At 38.3% G+C, this 19,051-nt stretch overlaps 1 protein-coding gene across 10 annotated transcripts in view; it reads right to left on the reverse strand.

Moving 5' to 3' along the window:
* CADPS2 (calcium dependent secretion activator 2) overlaps positions 1-19,051 on the reverse strand; it is a 544,800-nt gene that overhangs the window by 141,100 nt on the left and 384,649 nt on the right. For all 10 annotated transcript variants that reach the window (XM_065938665.1, XM_065938663.1, XM_065938662.1 and 7 more), the window contains exon 14: positions 1,136-1,237. In XM_065938665.1, coding sequence (XP_065794737.1) covers positions 1,136-1,237 — 102 coding nt within the window. The remainder of the gene's footprint in view (positions 1-1,135; positions 1,238-19,051) is intronic.

The raw sequence follows: 19,051 nt of genomic DNA on the forward strand, positions 1-19,051 counted from the left end.
ATATATATTCCTTGCAAATGTGTTTGCTAATGTGAATTTATTGGCCTTTTGGACAGAATAATTCTCATAATTCTCCAACAATTCTGTCCCATGCACAGCATTTCTAAATACAGCAATGAATGACTGCCCCAGGTACAATTATCATGACAAAGTAAATCCTCCCTCATTCATTTACCTTAAGTTGGTGGTACCAGCTCCAGCTGAAGTCACTAATGCAGGGAAACAGATGAACAGTCTATCCTCTGATAATTTTTTCCTTCAGGATCATTTTAAAAAATCACAGAGTCTAAGTTTTTCATATTACAAATAAAGAAACTGAGACTCAGAGCAGCCACACACCATTCACATGGTTAAATCATAGTGTTTTCAAACTGTTGAGGGCAATATTAACTAGATTTTTTTTCAATAAGTTCATATGAAATGATTCCAAATTACATATCCACAGCATGACAGATGTGCTATAAGATACAATACATTGACATGGCAGCATTTTATAGGATCTAATGATGAGAGTAATAGAAAAAGGCAAAATTGTTTTTGACCATTAAGTTCTATTAAGCCCTCTATAATCAGGGAAAAAAAGGAATATTATCAAGATATTTATCCTCCATCCTGCAAATGTTTCTTAGTGCCAGTACTTCATTTTTTTGACTGAGAAACTGTGCCAGCTGCACTGTGGTCCTTATTCTCACAGAACGTAAATAAAAGGATAACTAAGGACTTGAGAAAGGTATGTCCTTACCAGGTGGTGGGTAACTAGGGCATAGGACAGATGATGAACAGGTTTTCCACCCTCTGTTGGAATAAATGAGAAAGTCTCCTTGCCTGGTGATGCAGAAAGAGGGGGTAAACGTGCCTAGAGCTGAGCGAACAGCTTATGCAAGGCTGAGAAGACACTGTGAGCAGAATGGATATTGCAGGCGGTGGGGTCTACCTAATGAGTTGTGGAAATTGAAAGGCAGGCTGAGAAGGAGATCCCAGATGGAGGAATGTGTAGATCATATTTTGCAAGCAATGGAGGAGAAGCTAACTGATAGTTCTTGAGCAGTAGTAGAACAACATAATCCACATTTGTAGGAGATTAGAAGATTGAGCGAAATAAGCAAGCAAACACTTGTACTCATGGAGTATATACCTGAAATGGCTTATCTGATTCTCTAAAAGGGAAGAGAGTCTTTCCTTTATTTCCTCAAATCTCTCTTTTTCTTCCACTGAAACAGTTCCAATTCCATCAGGCCTGAAAAAAAAGTAGAATCAGTAATTTTAGTGATAGAAAATGAATGTATTTTATATTTTTCTATTTCCCTGAAAAATCCAAATAATAAAGGAAAATGCACATGGGTTCACAGTATACATAAAGCTTATGTCTACAGTGAAATTTTATTGGAGGTGTTTGCAGTCATTTGCTCCATATTTTGACCTGGAATGAATGGAAGGGATTTATTCTCTTTTAGAGAGGCTTCAAGGCAAAGAATAACAATAAATAGTTTTCAGATCCAGAAAACAATAACTAGTCCTTGAGAATGGCAATGAAAAGTGTTTATAGTGATTTTATCAAACAGTTGACCAATTAAATGTCATGAATGGAATTATAAAGAATATATTGAACGTAAGCTAAAATGTCTTAACTGCTTCTCTTCCAAATAAAATTTGAGCTAATGTGAAATGAGAGATTTAATTTTAATTGCTATAAGGAAAAGACATTTTGGATATGTGTAGTGGTTTATTGCTCTATTTTTTTTTGTTTAAATATGAATTAAATATAAACATTTAAATTAAAAAATTTAATATAAAATTAAAATATAAATATTTTAATTAAATATAAAAATTAAATATAAACATTAAATATAAAAAAATTAAATATAAACATTTGAATGAAAACACGCAAGGAAGAAAGTCTACCTATGTTTCAAGATTTTTGTGTTTAACCAAATATGCTTATGAAATTAAGGTGATGACTGAACAGAAGTATTCTTTTACTAAGAGATTAGAATTGAAAATATAAAATATATCTAATAGCATGGATTCAGAATTTACTCTGTATCAGTTTAAGTATCTGGTAGTATAGCACTCACCTAAAAATTTCAATATGTGAGTTTAACTGTCTTAATTAAAAACAGAGAAAAAGATACAGGACTTTTGCATTAACTTTACATATTTATACAGTTCAACAAAATGAATCTTTTACATTTGTTAGCACTAATCATTCCTTGTCCAATTAACTTATTTTTTTAAGAATATATTTTAATTCCCAAAGACTTATCATTTGAATTTATTTTTAATGTCTATGTACAAAATAGGTAAAGTGAGGATTATGAAAAAAAAGATATTAAAAATAACTTTCCCAATAAGATTTGTATTTGCTGTTCCAACTGGTTTTTACAAAAAGATCTATACATGTGTGTGTGTGCATTTTTGATACTTATAAACTAGTTGAGTAGGATAAAAGCAATTAATTCTAAAATTATACCTGAATCAGACTGGCTTAAAGACCTTCTATTCATATCAGAAAAAACAGCTATCATTAAAGTCTGAGAATTTCTTTCTAAAACAGAGCAAATAGTTTATTATTTCAGAAAGTTGTATCTTGCTTGAATTTATGCTTTGAAAATATTATCTACAATTATATTTCATTCTGATCCATAAAAATGCAGTTTGAAAGTTAACTGCAAAAAAAAACCAAACAAACTAATGTCAAAATATTGGTCTTTCAAAATTTTTAAGAAAGAAAAAAGTCTGATATTAAATTCTGGAGCAATGAACTAGGAGCTAACGCCAATGGTTTATAATAATTTAACAATGGATTTTTTCATATGTTACTTTGGAGTTATTACCTATTGAGCAAATAACAGCACAAAACCCAGACTATAACCTAAGAATGACTATTACCAATGATCACAGAAGTTGAACTGGAGAGTTTTATCTATATAATTCATTAATTTGGGAATGTGGGTAAATGAAAACTGCTAGCTACATTATGTTATTATTAATACATAGCATAAAAACCCTTACCACCAAGTTGTAGGTGGTTATTTCACTAAATACACCTATGCAAACTTGAAAAAGAGCAAAGCCCTTATTTTTTTTGTTGTGACGACTGACACAGCCCTTGATCTGGCTCTCTGACAGATGCCACGTGATTATATTTGAGTGAATTTTACTGTTTGTTTCAACTATCCAAGGAGACTAATCCACAGTGACAGTGTATGTCGTCAGGCGATACGAAACTTCACTGGGGCACATTGCCTACCTGACTGAATGGAACCAGGGGTTGTGAGAAAAGTCCGTCAGGGGGATGTCACTTGTGTCACCTTCACTGAGATACAGACGGTTATTCACACTGAAGGTCTGTCATTTTACTGAGTTTATTACGAAATTAGGTACACATCTGACAGGTTAAATACATTTTATATTTTGGACCTACTCTTATTCACACGTCCTTATTTTAGTGTGTATGTCAGTGAGTGAAAGTCACTCAGTGATGTCCATCTCTTTGCGATCCCATGGATTGTAGCCTGCCAGAATCTTCTGTCCATGGAATTCTCCAGGCAAAAATACTGGAGTGGGTAGCCATTCCCTTCTCCAGGGGAATCTTCCCAACCCAGGGATCAAACCCAGGTCTCCCACATTGCAAGTGGATTCTTTACCATCTGAGCCACCAGGAAAGCCCAAGAATGCTGGAGTGGGTAACCTATCCCTTCTCAGGGGATCTTCCCCACTCAGGGATCAAACTGGGGTCTCCTGTACTGCAAGTGGATTCTTTACCATCTGAGCGACAAGTGAAGACCCAATATACCAGGCTATGTATACACCAATATACCAGACTATGTACTAAATATCAGGTGTATGAGGTGGCCTTCTATATCTAAAATGAGCCTAAACAGCAACTTTGCTGTAGTCAAGCTTCAAAGTAACAACTCTTTCTAAAATTATTCTTCCCAGGAAATGCAAATACTTCTGTGTCATTAATATCTTGTCATGACAGTTATTAAAACAAACAGAGTAATTATCAATTCACTGGGTACTGTGCTGTCTTATATGTATAGCAACACAGGTTGAACACAGTAATCTTTTCTCTAGTCCCCCAGAGAGGGGGCTACTGAGGCTCAGGGAGGTTAGGTGACTTCCATAAGGTCACACAGCTTGTAAGGACAGGAGCCTGGACTTGAATCTAGGTCTCCTGCATTCCAAATCCAGGGTTTTTAGTGCCCATGAATTATTGTCTTTCCTCTTTTTTTTTTCTTTTTTGCTGTATCATGAGGCATGTGGGATCTTAGTTCCCCACCCAGGGATCGAAATTGTGCTTCCCGCAACAGAAGCATGGAGTCTTAACCACTGGACTTCCAGGGAAGTCCTTCCTCTATGTTTAAAAAGAAAATACAGAGCAATAAAAAAAACCCCTAATAAAAAATGGAAGCTATATCTGAGAAGCAACAACGGTGGAACTCCTTCTCAGTTTCAGTTCAGTCGCTCAGCCGTGTCCAACTCTTTGCGACTCCATGAACCGCAGCACGCCAGGCCTCCCTGTCCATCACCAACTCCTGAAGTTCACCCAAACTCATGTCCATTGAGTCAGTGATGCCATCCAACAATCTCATCCTCTATCTTCCCCTTCTCCTTCTGCCCTCAATCTTTCCCACCATCAGGGTCTTTTCCAATGAGCCAGCTCTTTGTATCAGGTGGCCAAAGTATTACAGTTTCAGCTTCAGCATCAGTCCTTCCAATGAACACCCAGGACTGATCTCCTTTAGGATGGACTGGTTGGATCTCCTCACAGTCCAAGGGACTCTCAAGAGTCTTCTCTAACACCACAGTTCAAAAGCATCAATTCTTTGGCACTCAGCTTTCTTTATAGTCCAACTCTCACATCCACACATGACCACTGGAAAAACCATAGCCTTGACTAGAAGGACCTTTGTTGACAAAGTTATGTCTCTGCTTTTTAGTATGCTGTCTAGGTTGGTCATAACTTTCCTTCCAAGGAGCAAGCATCTTTTAATTTCATGGCTACAGTCACCATCTGCAGTGATTCTGGAGCCCCCCAAAATAAAGCCTGACACTATATCCACTGTTTCCCCATCTATTTGCCATGAAGTGATGGGACTGGATGCCATGATCTTAGTTTTCTGAATGCTGAGCTTTAAGCCAACTTCTTCACTCTCTTCTTTCACTTTCATCAAGAAGCTCTTTAGTTCCTCTTCACTTTCTGCCATAAGGGTGGTGTCATTTGCATATCTGAGGTTACTGATATTTCTCCTGGCAGTCTTGATTCCAGCTTGTGCTTCCTCCAGCCCAGTGTTTCTCATGATGTACTCTGCATATAAGTTAAATAAGCAGGGTGATGATATACAGCCTTGACGTACTCCTTTTCCTATTTGGAACTAGTTTGTTGTTCCATGTCCAGTTCTAACTGTTGCTTCCTGACCTGCATACAGGTTTCTCAAGAGGCAGGTCAGGTAGTCTGATATTCCCATCTATTTCAGAATTTTCCAGTTTATTGTGATCCACACAGCCAAAGGCTTTGGCACAGTCAATAAAGCAGAAATAGTTGTTTTTCTGGAACTCTCTTTGCTTTTTCGATGATTCATCGGATGTCATGCTTATTTACATCACACATTTTCTGTTACTTGTATAAGACAGAGAGCTTAAATATCAGTACAATTTAAAATACCTACTATCAAATCAGTAAACTCAGTTAAAAGAGACCTTAACAAAAGAAAATCCTAAAATTTGCTCTTTCATACATTATAACCTAGGTACTCACAGAAGCCTGAGAGAGATTCAAACCAGTCATATTTATGAACATTTACCTAGTAGACTCAGGGTAAGGGGAGATTTAAAATACAATAGTTTTACAAGCTCAGTTTATAAATTAATTTGTCAGCTACATATTCAAAACATATTCAGAACTGACTACCCCGACCACTTCTGCTGCCCGCCTTGGTGCTGTCATTCATCGCAGGCTCTCCCCCCAGTGTGACTACAGCGAACACCGTCCCTCTCTTTCAGTCTTTTCTTTATCAGAGTATTGGCTGCACACTACTTGAGCCATTTTCAAGCAGGAGTCATATCCCTGCAGAGGTCACACTCACTGTAAAAGCCAAAAGCCCACTCTGCTCTTCTCTGCCTGCTCAAGACAAGCCCCTTCTCTGCAGCCACGCCGGCCTCCCTACCAGTTTCCAAACACAGGAAGCGCGCTGTGCCTCATGGCCTTTCGGGTGAACCTTCCACCGGCCCGGAGCCTTTCCCCAGGCACACACGTGGCTTTCTCACTTCCTTCATTCTCATCTCAAGTGACATGCTCAGGATTAACGAGGTCATCTCTAACCACCCGATGGAAGAGTGTCATCTCCCATTTCCACAGGCCTCTTTATTGTTTGCCGTTGTATATTAGATGACTGATGTCATCTAACATGTTATACACTTGTCTCCTCTGTGCTATACTACTAGTGCCCTGAACAGTAGCCGGCATATGATTAACATTCAATATATAAATGCTAAAAATATGAATTAGTGTGATGTAGAATAGAAAATATCAGTTATACAGGATCATAAGAATTCATGAATTAATAATATCATATATATTATTATTACTTATTAGTATTAATATGGCGTGTACTATTTGGAAAAAGATCAGTACACTGATCTTCACTTATAATGCACTATTAGGTAAAATAGGAAATTTTTGAAAAGCAAACAGCAGCAGGAATTATAGTCAAGAATTCTGGGTAAAAAGATCTCTAACAAAAGTTACTGTGCATTTATACTAAGCAGAAAATTTTTAGTGTTTACCTAAACACTATTATTAGTAAAGTGAAGTGGTTTAGATCTTAAGAAGAGATTTTTTTTTTTCCTGAGATAATAAAAGTAAAAATAACACTGCCTCTTTGACATTGATAATAATGATGTTAAAATGTGGTTATTTAAAATTCTAACAAAGATGACTAGTTTTCTAATTTGAATGTTAACTGGGGTTTAACTCTTTGCTTAATATATTAAAGTGGTTCCAATGAGAGGGAAGGGTATGCTCATGTACCAAGAATTAATACATATTTTCATGTTCTCCTGAGGTTTGCAGTTATTGAAGTTACATGATTTTAATAAAAAAAATAGTGTGTTAGGAGAAATAAGCTTAAGATATGAATAAATTATAAAGCATAGTTCAATAGTAGATATACTCTTTAAAATATAAGATACTGTCAAATGAATTATGACATAGAACTTCCTTCTGGTATTACATTAAAAGCAACTGAACGCCACAAGCAGTTGTGCCTATGTTAATTATTACCTGAAAAATTCTTAAAAAACAATCGTATAACAGAACTTTCTGCCATTCATTCATGCTTAGTAGACTGATCTTAGATCTGTCTATAGGTCATATTCTGTTTTTACAGAAGCCATTATGTGTGCACATGTGCATGCCTGTGTGTACATACACACACACACAGAATATCTTTTTTGAAGGGCAGATTCATCCAAAAAATAGATCCTATACATATTAAGACCTGTAAAATCAATTTCACTCAATTACTTCATGAATTAAGGGATTTTATAATTTGTACTATCCATCAATCTGGTACATTGAGCATTTTATTTTTTTTTAATGTTTATTTTTTTCCATTTATTTTTATTAGTTGGAGGCTAATTACTTTATAATATTGTAGTGGTTTTTGCCATACATTGACATGAATCAGCCATGGAGTTACATGTGTTCCCCATTCCTATCCCCCCTCCCGCCTCCCTCCCCACCCCATCCCTCTGGGTCTTCCCAGTGCACCAGCCCTGAGCACTTCTCTCATGCATCCAACCTGGGCTGGTGATCTGTTTCACCCTTGATAATATACATGTTTCCATGCTGTTCTCTTAAAACATCCCACCCTCGCCTTTTCCCACCACATTGAGCATTTTAAAGTAAACAGAACCCTTTCTGTATATGTGACAACTTGTCATGATTACCAATTCCTTCCATAATGAGTGCAACATAAACTCTAAGTGAGGTGGTGGTTTAGTCACTAAGTCCTGCCTGATTCTTGAGATCCCATGGACTGTAGCCCACCAGGCTCCTCTGTCCATGGGATTTCCACACAAGAACAGTGGAGTGAACTGCCATTTTGTTCACTGGGGATCTTCCCAATCCAGGGATTGAACCCAGGTCTCCTGAATTACAGGCAGTCTCCTGCACTGCAGGGAGATTCTTAACTGATTGAGCCAAGGTCTAAAGTGAGGCAGATGCTCTGAAAAGACAACTGCAGAACAAGAGGGATGCACAGTATTACTCACCCATTTTCTATAATCTTTGATGGCTTTTGGGGTAGTTCAGGTAATAAATTAGTTTATTAGGGAAAGGATGATTCCACTGTATTTCAAGAAAGATCTGAGAGGAAAAGAGTACAGAACTGGGTTGCAGAGTTGTATTTGAGCAGAAGAGAGAATATCACGGAGGGGACCTGCCTAAATGTTCAGACATGTACTAATCTGGTAGCTTCCCTTCCCTTGACAGGACAGCAGACAGTTTATGTGTTTTGTAGCCCTTTTCTCAGTATCATACAACATTTCAGAGGCCTGTAAGACCAATACAGACTAATTCTGGCATTTTAATATCCATTATATCTGCACAAATTTGAGTAAAGATGATTTACTGGCTACCACCATATTTTAAGGAGCAATGGTTCTGTGACAAACCCCAAAAAGAAGGGTGAAACAGCCCATGTATTTTATTTTTGAATACCACAAATCATGAGAACTTGTTGGGGTTCTGAGTGCAACCGTGAGGTCTGAGAAGGTTGACAGTAAAGGAATCGGTTTAATTTGCTGTACTGGTGCATTCTGGATTACTCAATCATGGGATCTTCCCACAATTACCACTTAAAAAACACCATCTGGGGATGAGGAGCATTTGTGCTAATACTCAATGAAAACAATAACATTTCTATGATTATTTTCTTTCTTTTTATAATTTTTTTAACATTTATTTTTGGCGGTGCTGGCTCTTTGTTGCTGCACTCGAGCTTTCTCTAGTTGCAATGAGCGGGGGCCACTCTCTGGTTGCGGTGCTCGGGCTTCTCACTGCAGTGGCTCCTCTTGTTGCAGAAAAAGTGCTCTAAGGCACATGGGCCTCAGTAGTTGTGGCATGTGGCCTCAATATTGCCGAGCCCTGGCTCTAGAGCACAGACTCGACAGCTGAGGCACGTGGGCTTAGCTGCTCCAAGGCATGTGGCATCTTCCCAGACCAGGGATTGAACCCACGTCTCCTGCATTGGCAGATGGATTCTTTATTGCTGACCACAAGGTCAGGCCTATGGCTATTCCCTTAAGCACTTTCATCATCAGGGCAGTGTCTAGATATTTAAGGCATAAATGTGCCCTTGGCTTTATAATCTCTAGCAGTGGGCATACCACCTGCAACAAAGTGCCTGGGAAATCTGTGGGCTGAATAAATACACCAGGAATTAATACTGCATAGAAAAGTCTGGTAAACTGATGAGATTTCCTTTCCCTCCTCACACACCCCTCCCTTCCCCAACTCCTAAGGGAAGTTTGCTTATCCTGGCAGTTTGGTGGCTTGTGGTAAAAGATATTTTACAAGTAACGAGTAGGCAAATGCAAAGTTCATGGTGCTTCTGAGTTTCTTACTGGCTGCTTTTCACCTGGCCTCTCTGATGAGGGATATATGACATCCTGGCTTCCACCGGAGAGAGTGAGAAGGGAGAGACGCCTGGAGGGTGGTCTTTCTGAGTTGTCAATTCCGCCTGCAGCACAGCAGGTAAAAGTCACTTTGTACTTCGTGTATTTCCCACCAATATCCATTTGTGAACAGAATGAAAAAAACGAGAAAGGCACAGTGCGAGAATGAGAAATGGTGGAAGCTGAGGGAGAAAACAGTAACCTCTCATTTTTGTTCTCTAACCTATAATACCTCCTATTGTTTCAAACAAAAGGATATATCATTTAGACGGTCATACAATACATAATCAGTGTTCTTTCACTTCCCCTGAAATTTTAAATATCTAGAAGCAGATATTAATTCTACACCTATACATTCACTGAAATAGAAGAAACCAATTTTATAGGTGCAAATATCTTGGAAATGAAATTTAAAAATCATATTCTCTTTTTCCAAACCCTCCTCCATCCTAATCCTTTCCATATGTGAATTTCCAACTGTATGCTATTTTCTTTGGAGGTTTTAGATACTTCTACAAAAAGAGCAGGAATTTGACACTATGAAGACATGCAATTTTGTGACTTCGTTTTTGTGGTAAAGTAGTGATAGACAGACAGGTAAAGGATGGCTATCAAGTATTTCATAACTGGCCTCTCCTAGAACCAAACTAAAATCACTATTGCACACAATTCTTGAGTTTAAGAAAAATAAAATATTGAGAGGATTTTAAAATAAAAATAAAGAGAATTAAGGTTAACAGTGTTCTCTGACATAAGTATTATATCTAATCAAAACCTAATATTATTTTAAAAAATAACTTTTAAAAATAGTAAAGAACTATACATACACCATAATTTAGGAGGAGAATTCAGAAAAACACAAAGACAAAAATTTTTGTAAATGCCCCAATCAGAAACAACTGGTAATGTCATTTTCTAAATATAACCCAGTCTTCTTTCTATAAATCTATACATATACTGCACATTCTGATGCATAATTTGATTGTTTTAATGAAGTATAAACATCTTCTCACATCATTTAAATGTCCTAAGATATGCTTTTTAATGGAAGTATGGTATTTCATTATATGGATATACCACAATCTATTTATCCAATATCCCATTAGTAGAAATTTAGACTTTTTCCATTTTTTAGACCATAAATACTGCTGCAATAACCAATCTTACACTACATATTTTTAACCTCTGATTGTTTCCTTGGGATAAATTCCTGAAAGTACATTGTTGAGTTAAATGGTGCTATGGATCAAAATGCATTTCCCTAAAAATTCATAAGCTATAGTCCCAACCCTCAATATTACTGTATTTGGAGACAGGTCTTTCAGGTAGTACTTAAGGTGGAATGCGGAGAAGGCAATGGCACCCCACTCCAGTACTCTTGCCTGGAAAATCCCATGAACGGAGGAGCCTGGTGGGCTGCGGTCCATGGGATCGCTAAGAGTCAGACACGATTGAGCGACTTCCCTTTCACTTTTCACTTTCATGCATTGGAGAAGGTAATGGCAGCCCACTGCAGTGTTCTTGCCTGGAGAATCCCAGGGACGGGGGAGCCTGGTGGGCTTCCATCTATGGAGTCGCACAGAGTTGGACACGACTGAAGTGACTTAGCAGCAGCAGCATGGTGGGATGAGGTCTTAGGGCTGGGACACAAATCTTATTGGATTGGTTGCTTTGTTAAAGAGGAAGAGTGAGTCTTTTTCTCTCTCTCTCTTCTGTAAGAACACAGAGAGAAGGCAATCATCTGCAAATTAGGAACAGGGTCCTCTTCAGAACCCAAGCACACTGGCATCCTGAACTCAGACTTCTAGTCTCTGGAACTGTTAGAAAATGCATTTCTGTTCTTTAAGCCACATAGTCTATGATATCTTGTCATAGTAGCCTGAGTTAGGACAAATAAGATGACATTTGCAGGCATTTGATATATATTGCAAAACTGCTTCTTAAGAAAGCACTTATCAGCTTACATTCTGACCCACAGCATAAGAAATTATTAATTTCCCTCTAACCTTATCAACTGTGGTCTTTTATCATTTGTTATAATCACTTTCAATTTTATATATAAAAGGGTATTTCACTGTTTTAAGTCATTGATTTCTATGCAGCAAAGCGACACAATATTGCTAGTTATATGGGGTCTTTCCAAAGGCCATAAAATTCACTGCAACTGATTCATTAAGAACACTTAATTGTGAGCTGTATTTATGAAGTGTCCCAACATGTCACCTATAAAATCTGTAAATAGATGGTCCAATGTCATTCATTTAACTTACTCAATGAATATTTACTGAGTACTGGCCAGGTCCTAGGGACAAAATATAAACCTAACAGAAATGTCTCCTGCCTTAGTAGAGTTTATAATAGGGAAAGGCATAAAACAGAAAAATCAGACAGCAAGTGTACCTTACATTAAGAAGGACATAAACACAAAGCTCTGGTGTAATTTGAATTTTAGGTAAGGATGTAGTTTGGGAACGATATTTAAGCAGAGATACAATGGATGAGCAGCAGTTGATCAGGTGCTGCTTGAAACAGAAGGATTAGGGAGAGGGTCTCAGGAGGTTCTCCTTAGAGATATTCAAATATTTTTCTCAAAATGCAAGTTTTATCACATAATTTTTGCTCCTAGTAGGCTGACACGATACTCCAAAAATCCTTCTTCATTGCAAAGCACCTAAACACTGAATAAATTACAACAGGTATACTGGTAAGTGTTATGTTATACTTACAAGAAAGTAAAAAATTCTCATAAGGGCAGGAAAATAAAAAATGAACTAGGAGCGGAAACTGAAGGGGAATGTGAACATCAGAGCTACCTCAGAGGCAAATGTCAATTTCAAGGAGGTCTACGGCTATGTTCAGGGCTTCCCTGATAGCTCAGATGGTAAAGAATCTGCCTGAAATGCAGGAGATTCCTGTTTGATTCCTGGGTCGGGAATACCCACTGAAGAAGGGATAAGCTACCCACCCCAGTATTCTTGAGCTTCCCTTGTGGCTCAGCTGGTAAAGAATCTGCCTGCAATGTGGGAGACCTGGGTTCGATCCCTGGGTTGGGAAGATCCCCTGGAGAAGGGAAAGGGTATCAACTCCAGTATTCTGACTTGGAAAAATCCATGGACTGTATAGTCCAAGGGGTCACAAAGAGTCGGACACAACTGAGCGACTTTCACTTTCATGGCTATGTTTAAGGGGATGGATGCACCATGAGTCAGAGACCATCTCTAGGGGCTGCTGAACCTGAGATGCCTGCAAAAAATGGGACACTTGAATGGGCTATACCATCAGTGAAAGGATGGGCTAGAAAATAAATATCCTTGCAAAGGAGAGCAAACAAGGAAATCAGTCTGTTTCTACCACATCTATAGGCTGAATAAAAAGAGTCATTCCTGAGAATATGCACCACATGCCTGACTTCATAAATGGGGTACCACCCGTGCAATTGAGGAATCTCTAAGATGGAAAATAAGAGAACTCCTGTAGCACCTCCTATCACTAAACGAAAACAAGAGCAAGTCCTTTTGGGAAGAAAGCATTCTCAACCTGGGCCTTGAATGAGAATTTCCTCAGATTAATCCAAAAATATGTGCTTACTACAAAAACTGTTAGCAGAATAAGCAAACAGTGACCATGGCAAAAACATCAGCAGAAACAATAGATAAACACATCTAGAAAAGGGAAGTTCACAATTAATGAGTAGATCAAAAGGCAGGTGTCACAGCTTATTGAGAAACGTGGAAGAAGAATAAGGGTCAGCAAACTACAGCCCCCACCTGTCTTTGTGAATAAAATTTGTACAGAACACAAGCCACACGCATTCATTTACATACGGTCCATTGACTCCTTTTGCTCTACAGGAAGATAAAGTAGCTGTGACAGACACCGTATTCCCCATAAAGTCCAAAATATGTCCTATGTTTACAATCTGGCCCTTTATAGAAAAAAATTGCTGAGTTCTGAGCTAGAAGATAGAACTAAAAATATTACACAGAATGAAGCTAGGGAAATAAGTAGATAGAATATCTATCAGACATATTTAGAGATATAGAAGATAAAATGCCCAATACATGGTTAATTGGCATTTAAGAGAAAGCAAGTTTAGAGGGGAGACAATACTTAAAGAGATTACAACATTCCAGAACTGCTGACAAGCATGGATCTTCACATCCCAATCTAGGTAAAATTCCACAAGAAATTTATACCTACCCAATATCAGGGCATGTGGATCAGAAACCCACAAAAATCCCAAACAGAATTCTTTAAAAAGAAATCCATATGTAGAAATACAACAGTTAATCCACAAAACATAAAAAACAAAATAATCTTAAAAGTCTTAAGTTAAATTCCCCTTATAAAAATGGTAATGAAGCCTACTTAACAAAGGAAGCCAGAAGAAAATGGAGTGCTACCTTCAAAGTTTGGAGAGAAAATAACAAAGTAGAATGTACAACAAGCAAAATTTTCTTTCAAACATGTCAATGAAACAAAGATAACTCCAAATAAAAATTAGTGATCTATAGGTATTCTATTTTAAGAATATACTTTGGGAAGAATGTAATTTCTAAATTGAAGCAAGTATTGAGTATAAAATAATAAAAACAATAAAAATAATGCCTAATGCTTAAGAGTAGAAAACAAGTAAGGATACAATTAAACTACTAGACAGCATAAGTGTGTTAAGTCACACGCAAATATTCTAAGGCCTCTGCACTCTCCACTCTCCAGAATGAGAGGAAATTTGCTGATTAGTGTAAGATTTAAAATTTTAGCAATATACAAGGCAAAATCTCAAATGGTGAAAATTGTAAATGAGGAGGAAAAAAAAAAGAAAATAACCTGTATGAAACAAAAAGGAGGCAAGAAACAGAAAGCTTAGAAACATGAGCCAAAAAGATCTCAAATAAAATGGTAGAAATGCATTTACTTATATTGATACATCTGGTAATTGTAAATGAGCTAAAATGATTACAAATAGAAAATATTATACTGGATAATTAAATCAGAATCTAGTTTGCTATTTATAAGACATAAGAGTACAGCCGTGTCAATATGATGCTAAAAGAATAAACATATATCAGACAAATGCGAAAAGAAGGCTACGCTAATAATCATCTAAAAAAATTTTAACATAAAATACATTATTAATTATGAAAAGGGTCACTAAATCATGAGAATAATTGCCATCTGCCAGAAGATTTAATAATTTTTAAACCTGAAAGTACCTAATAAACAGCCTCAAATTACAAAGCAAAAATTGGTAGAAGCAGAGGAAGAAACCACGACTGCAGTGGCAGCTTTCCATTCACCTTGGTTATAACCTCACAGATCAAGTAGGCAAAAAATCAGTAAGAGTTTGGAAGATTTGAACCACACAACACCTGCTTGCCCCACCAAGCTACACAATATACATATTTTTCAAGCAAGATGAAACATTTATAATATTTAACACATAATTGGCTATAAAGGAGTCTCTAGTTATGAAGAATCAATATCACATGAATTACCTTCTCTGAACACAAAGAAATTAAGTTAGAAATGAATTTTCAAGAATCTAACCAAAAGAGATTCACTATTGTAGAAATTCTAAAATATACTTATAAATAACTGTGTCTAAGAAGAAATTATAATGGAAAGTTAGAATTACCTACAATGAATCTTAATCAGATACATTATCAAAATGCATATATGTAACAAAAGCAGTACTTAGTGGAAACTGAACCTTAAATATTTATTTTAGAAAAAGAAGAAAAGATGACTATTAAAGAGTTAAATTTAGGAATTTAATGAGTTAATTTAGGAAGGTAGAAAAAAATAATCCAAGAAAGTAGAAGGAAGGAATAATAAACTTAAAGACAAAATTTAATGAAATGGTTGACTATAGAAGGGAGCATGCAGGGGAACTTTTAGGGTGACAGAACTGGCATTAGGGTAGTGAATATATGGCTTAATGTATCTGTCAAAACTGACAGAACTGTAAGAACCACACAGCAAAAGAATGACTTGACTTTATATAAGTGTAAAGAGAAAAAAAAAGTTCTATATCAACTAGGATGCTGAGGGACCCTAGGATGGAATGCATATTGTGCAAGTGACTCTAACTGTATTATATGACAGAACCTCACTAGAGAGAGGGAGGGAGGAAAGGAAGTGTCATATTGAACCTTGGAAGACAGTTTTGATTGGAAACTCCAAGCTCAGTGACTGAAGGACCTGTACACAAAGTACTCTAGTTGGTGAATTTTGAAACTGCTTTACACATATACTGGGATTGAACAAATAAGTAAATGGATGGGATGGTGGAAGCCAAGTTTCTCACTGCCGAAGAGAAAAGTTATGAATAAGCAAGAAAGGATGGCTAATAAGAACTCTGGTGTACTGGACTGGAGGCAGAGATATCAGTATGAACTCATGGGTTAGCATACATATACAACACAGGGTTAAAGTACCGAACTGACCTGCAATAGTAATAGCAAATGGTTCGGACGGATATATATATATGTATTCTGTTTCACTGGATCGTTTTTAACACAACAGCATCACATACTATATTCTTTAAAAACCTTAGCATGTTAGAAAACTACACCAAGATACAACTAGAGACTTCAAACTCTCTTCTTCCACATTTTAGATGCTAAAAGCCTTGAAAGGCCCTAAACTTATGAAAAGCTACACCAGAAAAGCAGCTCTTGCTTCTCTTCATTGTTAACTTGATCTATATTCTAACATGGGGGTCCCCAACCCATGATACTGGTCCATAGCCTGCTAGGAATTGGGTTGCACAGCAGGAGGTGATCAGCGGGCGAGAGAGTGCAGTTTCATTTGTCTTTACAGCCGCTCCCCCATGGCTTATATTCCCTCAGTCCGTGGAAAAAGTTATCTTTCATGAAACCAGTCCCTGGTGCCAAAAAATCTGGGGACTGCTATTTTAAGGCATACTGAAAAATCCTTTTGTCTTATTTCTTATGCAGTGATTTACGTTCAGTAGGCTATTTAATGCATTGCTTTAGGGAAAAAAAAAGTTGTTTGCTGTGCATGAATGGTGTGGAGTGACAAGAAAGAAAATTGATTACGTGGCCTTGGTAATTATTGCCGCAAGGTGCAGCTGGTAACTTACTCACCCTGGGTGATGGGGTACCTGGTTCCTGCTTCGGCTGTCCATGTGGCTGCCCTGTTAGACCCTCAGGGCTTTCCAGCAACAGGAGGGGCTGGGATGGAACGTGGGGGAAGAGATCCCAGAACCTCCCTGTGGCTCCTTCTAATGATCATGGACAGTAGATGAAGTGAGGCACCTGTTTAAGGCTTTCCCAGTCTCATCTTCCTGCGTGAGACTTGTGTAGAGTGAGCTACTTGATACCACGATCAAGTCCAGCTTTGCACTGTCAGTCTTTTACAGAGACATGCCCTCGAGCTTATTAACTACTCTGTGTGTGTGTGCGTGCTCAGTCACCCAGTTGTGTGCGACTCTTTGTGACCCCATGTATTGCAGCCCTCCAGGTCCCCTGTCTGTGGAATTTTCCAGGCAAGAGTTCTAGAGTGGGTTGATATTTCCTCCTCCAGGGGATCTTCCTGACTCAGGGATCAAACTTGCATCTCCTGCATCGGCAGACAGATTCTTTACCACTGCGCCACCTGGGAAGCCCTTTAACTACCATATCCTATGCAAAATATCACTGCTTGATATTTAAGTGATATACTATCACTTACAAAGTGTTTACATAATCATATTTGACCTATTTAGTCACTGTATCGGGTAGGCAAAATTGATGATATTAGTCACAAGGAACAGATGGGGAAACTGAGGCTCAGACAGGACCAACTGCTCCAAGAAAAATAGCTGAAAAGTGGGGGAACCTGGGCAAGAAGACAGATGTGCTGACTGCTAGCTCAGTGCTCTTTTCAACATAGTAAATCTCTCTGCTCCTTGCTCACTTTCGGACTCTGTCTTATTTTAAAAGGCATAATTATAGTTGGTACTGAACTCCAGGTTGGGTAGTTCTAGGTATTTCTGTTGGAAAGTCTGATTGAGGCAGATTTGGGTTGTAATATAGTTTCTGACAGAATCAATAATAGTTTCTCAGTGTGTTTTTAAAAGGCCCTCATTGCTAACTGTCCTTTCTGCTTCTACACAAGTAGCACCTGGGATAAAATCCGTCAGGTCAGCCACATGGTGTAAATTTCACCTTGCTATGATATTTTATCCGCTTGCTCCCCTGTCCCAGAAGTGCGTCTCTAGATTCATAATGGGTGTGATACTTACACTTAATTTCTCTAACTCATATATCAAAAGAGCAGAATTAAGACATGGTAATGAAAATTCCCAATGAGACTATTTGAGGCAATTTTCTATGATTTGACTCAAAATGTGCAGCCCTGCCTCTAAAATGAGAGGCAGGAAGTTGAGGCATGATTTCCAAACTGACAGGTAAGAGGAAATGTCATCATCTCTGAAGACAGAGGTATCATGATACGATGATTTGATACCTGTGAAGGTTGCGTCCTACTCTGTGGTATGATCTGGAATCCACAGAAAGCAGGGATCGCTTTACACATAAACTGCAGTCACATTGTCCTTCCTGGACGTGAAAGCCTGCACAGCTGAGCTGGCCTTTGTTGGGTAGACGGCAGCTCAAAGATGGCCCGACGAGATCACACAAGGCAGCGTCTCCGCTGCATCTCTCACATGAAACAGGGACACAAAGCCCTTCTGTGCTTTTTAATTTCTCCACCCTCAGCCTGACTTACGAAACCAGGATGTCTAAGCCTGCACACGTCAGCCTAGAGCTCCACCCGACAGGCACTGCCTCTGAAGTCTCTTTTCTCCTGGCTGACAGTCCTGAGTGGCGCCGAGGCTGAGTGTGGGGCCGTGTTCTTCACGACCATGTGAGGCAAGCATGCCGCATCCGCAGGAGTGGGTTGGCTTCCGTCCTTGACTCACTTTTCTCTGTCTTCCTTCCTTTTCTCCTCTTCCTTGGGTCTTAGTACCAGCCAGATCTCGTCTGTTGAACTCTGTTCTCTTACTCCTGGAACACTCAGAGTGCTATTCGGAGATGCTGGGTCTGCGGGGAATGCACATGCCTACGGTGCTGAGTGCCTTGTGACAGGATGGACTCCTGGAAACGGTTCAGAGCCAGACAGCACTGCTGTCCTTCGTGTCCATCCTGAACAAAAGACAGTCTTCCTTTCTTCTGAATTTTTGACAGAGGCAGTTCAGGTGCCTCAGAGCAAAGTGACTCTTTGAGGCTGTGTCTCGACAGAAGGAAAAATGATCAAGAGAGAATCTGGCCAATGCTGTAGAAAAGTTAGACTTGACATTGACGGTATTTTTAATGGAAGTCTGGATAAGTATCAGACGCCACAGACAGGGATGAGAGAA

Source organism: Muntiacus reevesi, chromosome 6, assembly GCF_963930625.1.
Source record: "Muntiacus reevesi chromosome 6, mMunRee1.1, whole genome shotgun sequence".
Classification (NCBI taxonomy): domain Eukaryota; kingdom Metazoa; phylum Chordata; class Mammalia; order Artiodactyla; family Cervidae; genus Muntiacus; species Muntiacus reevesi.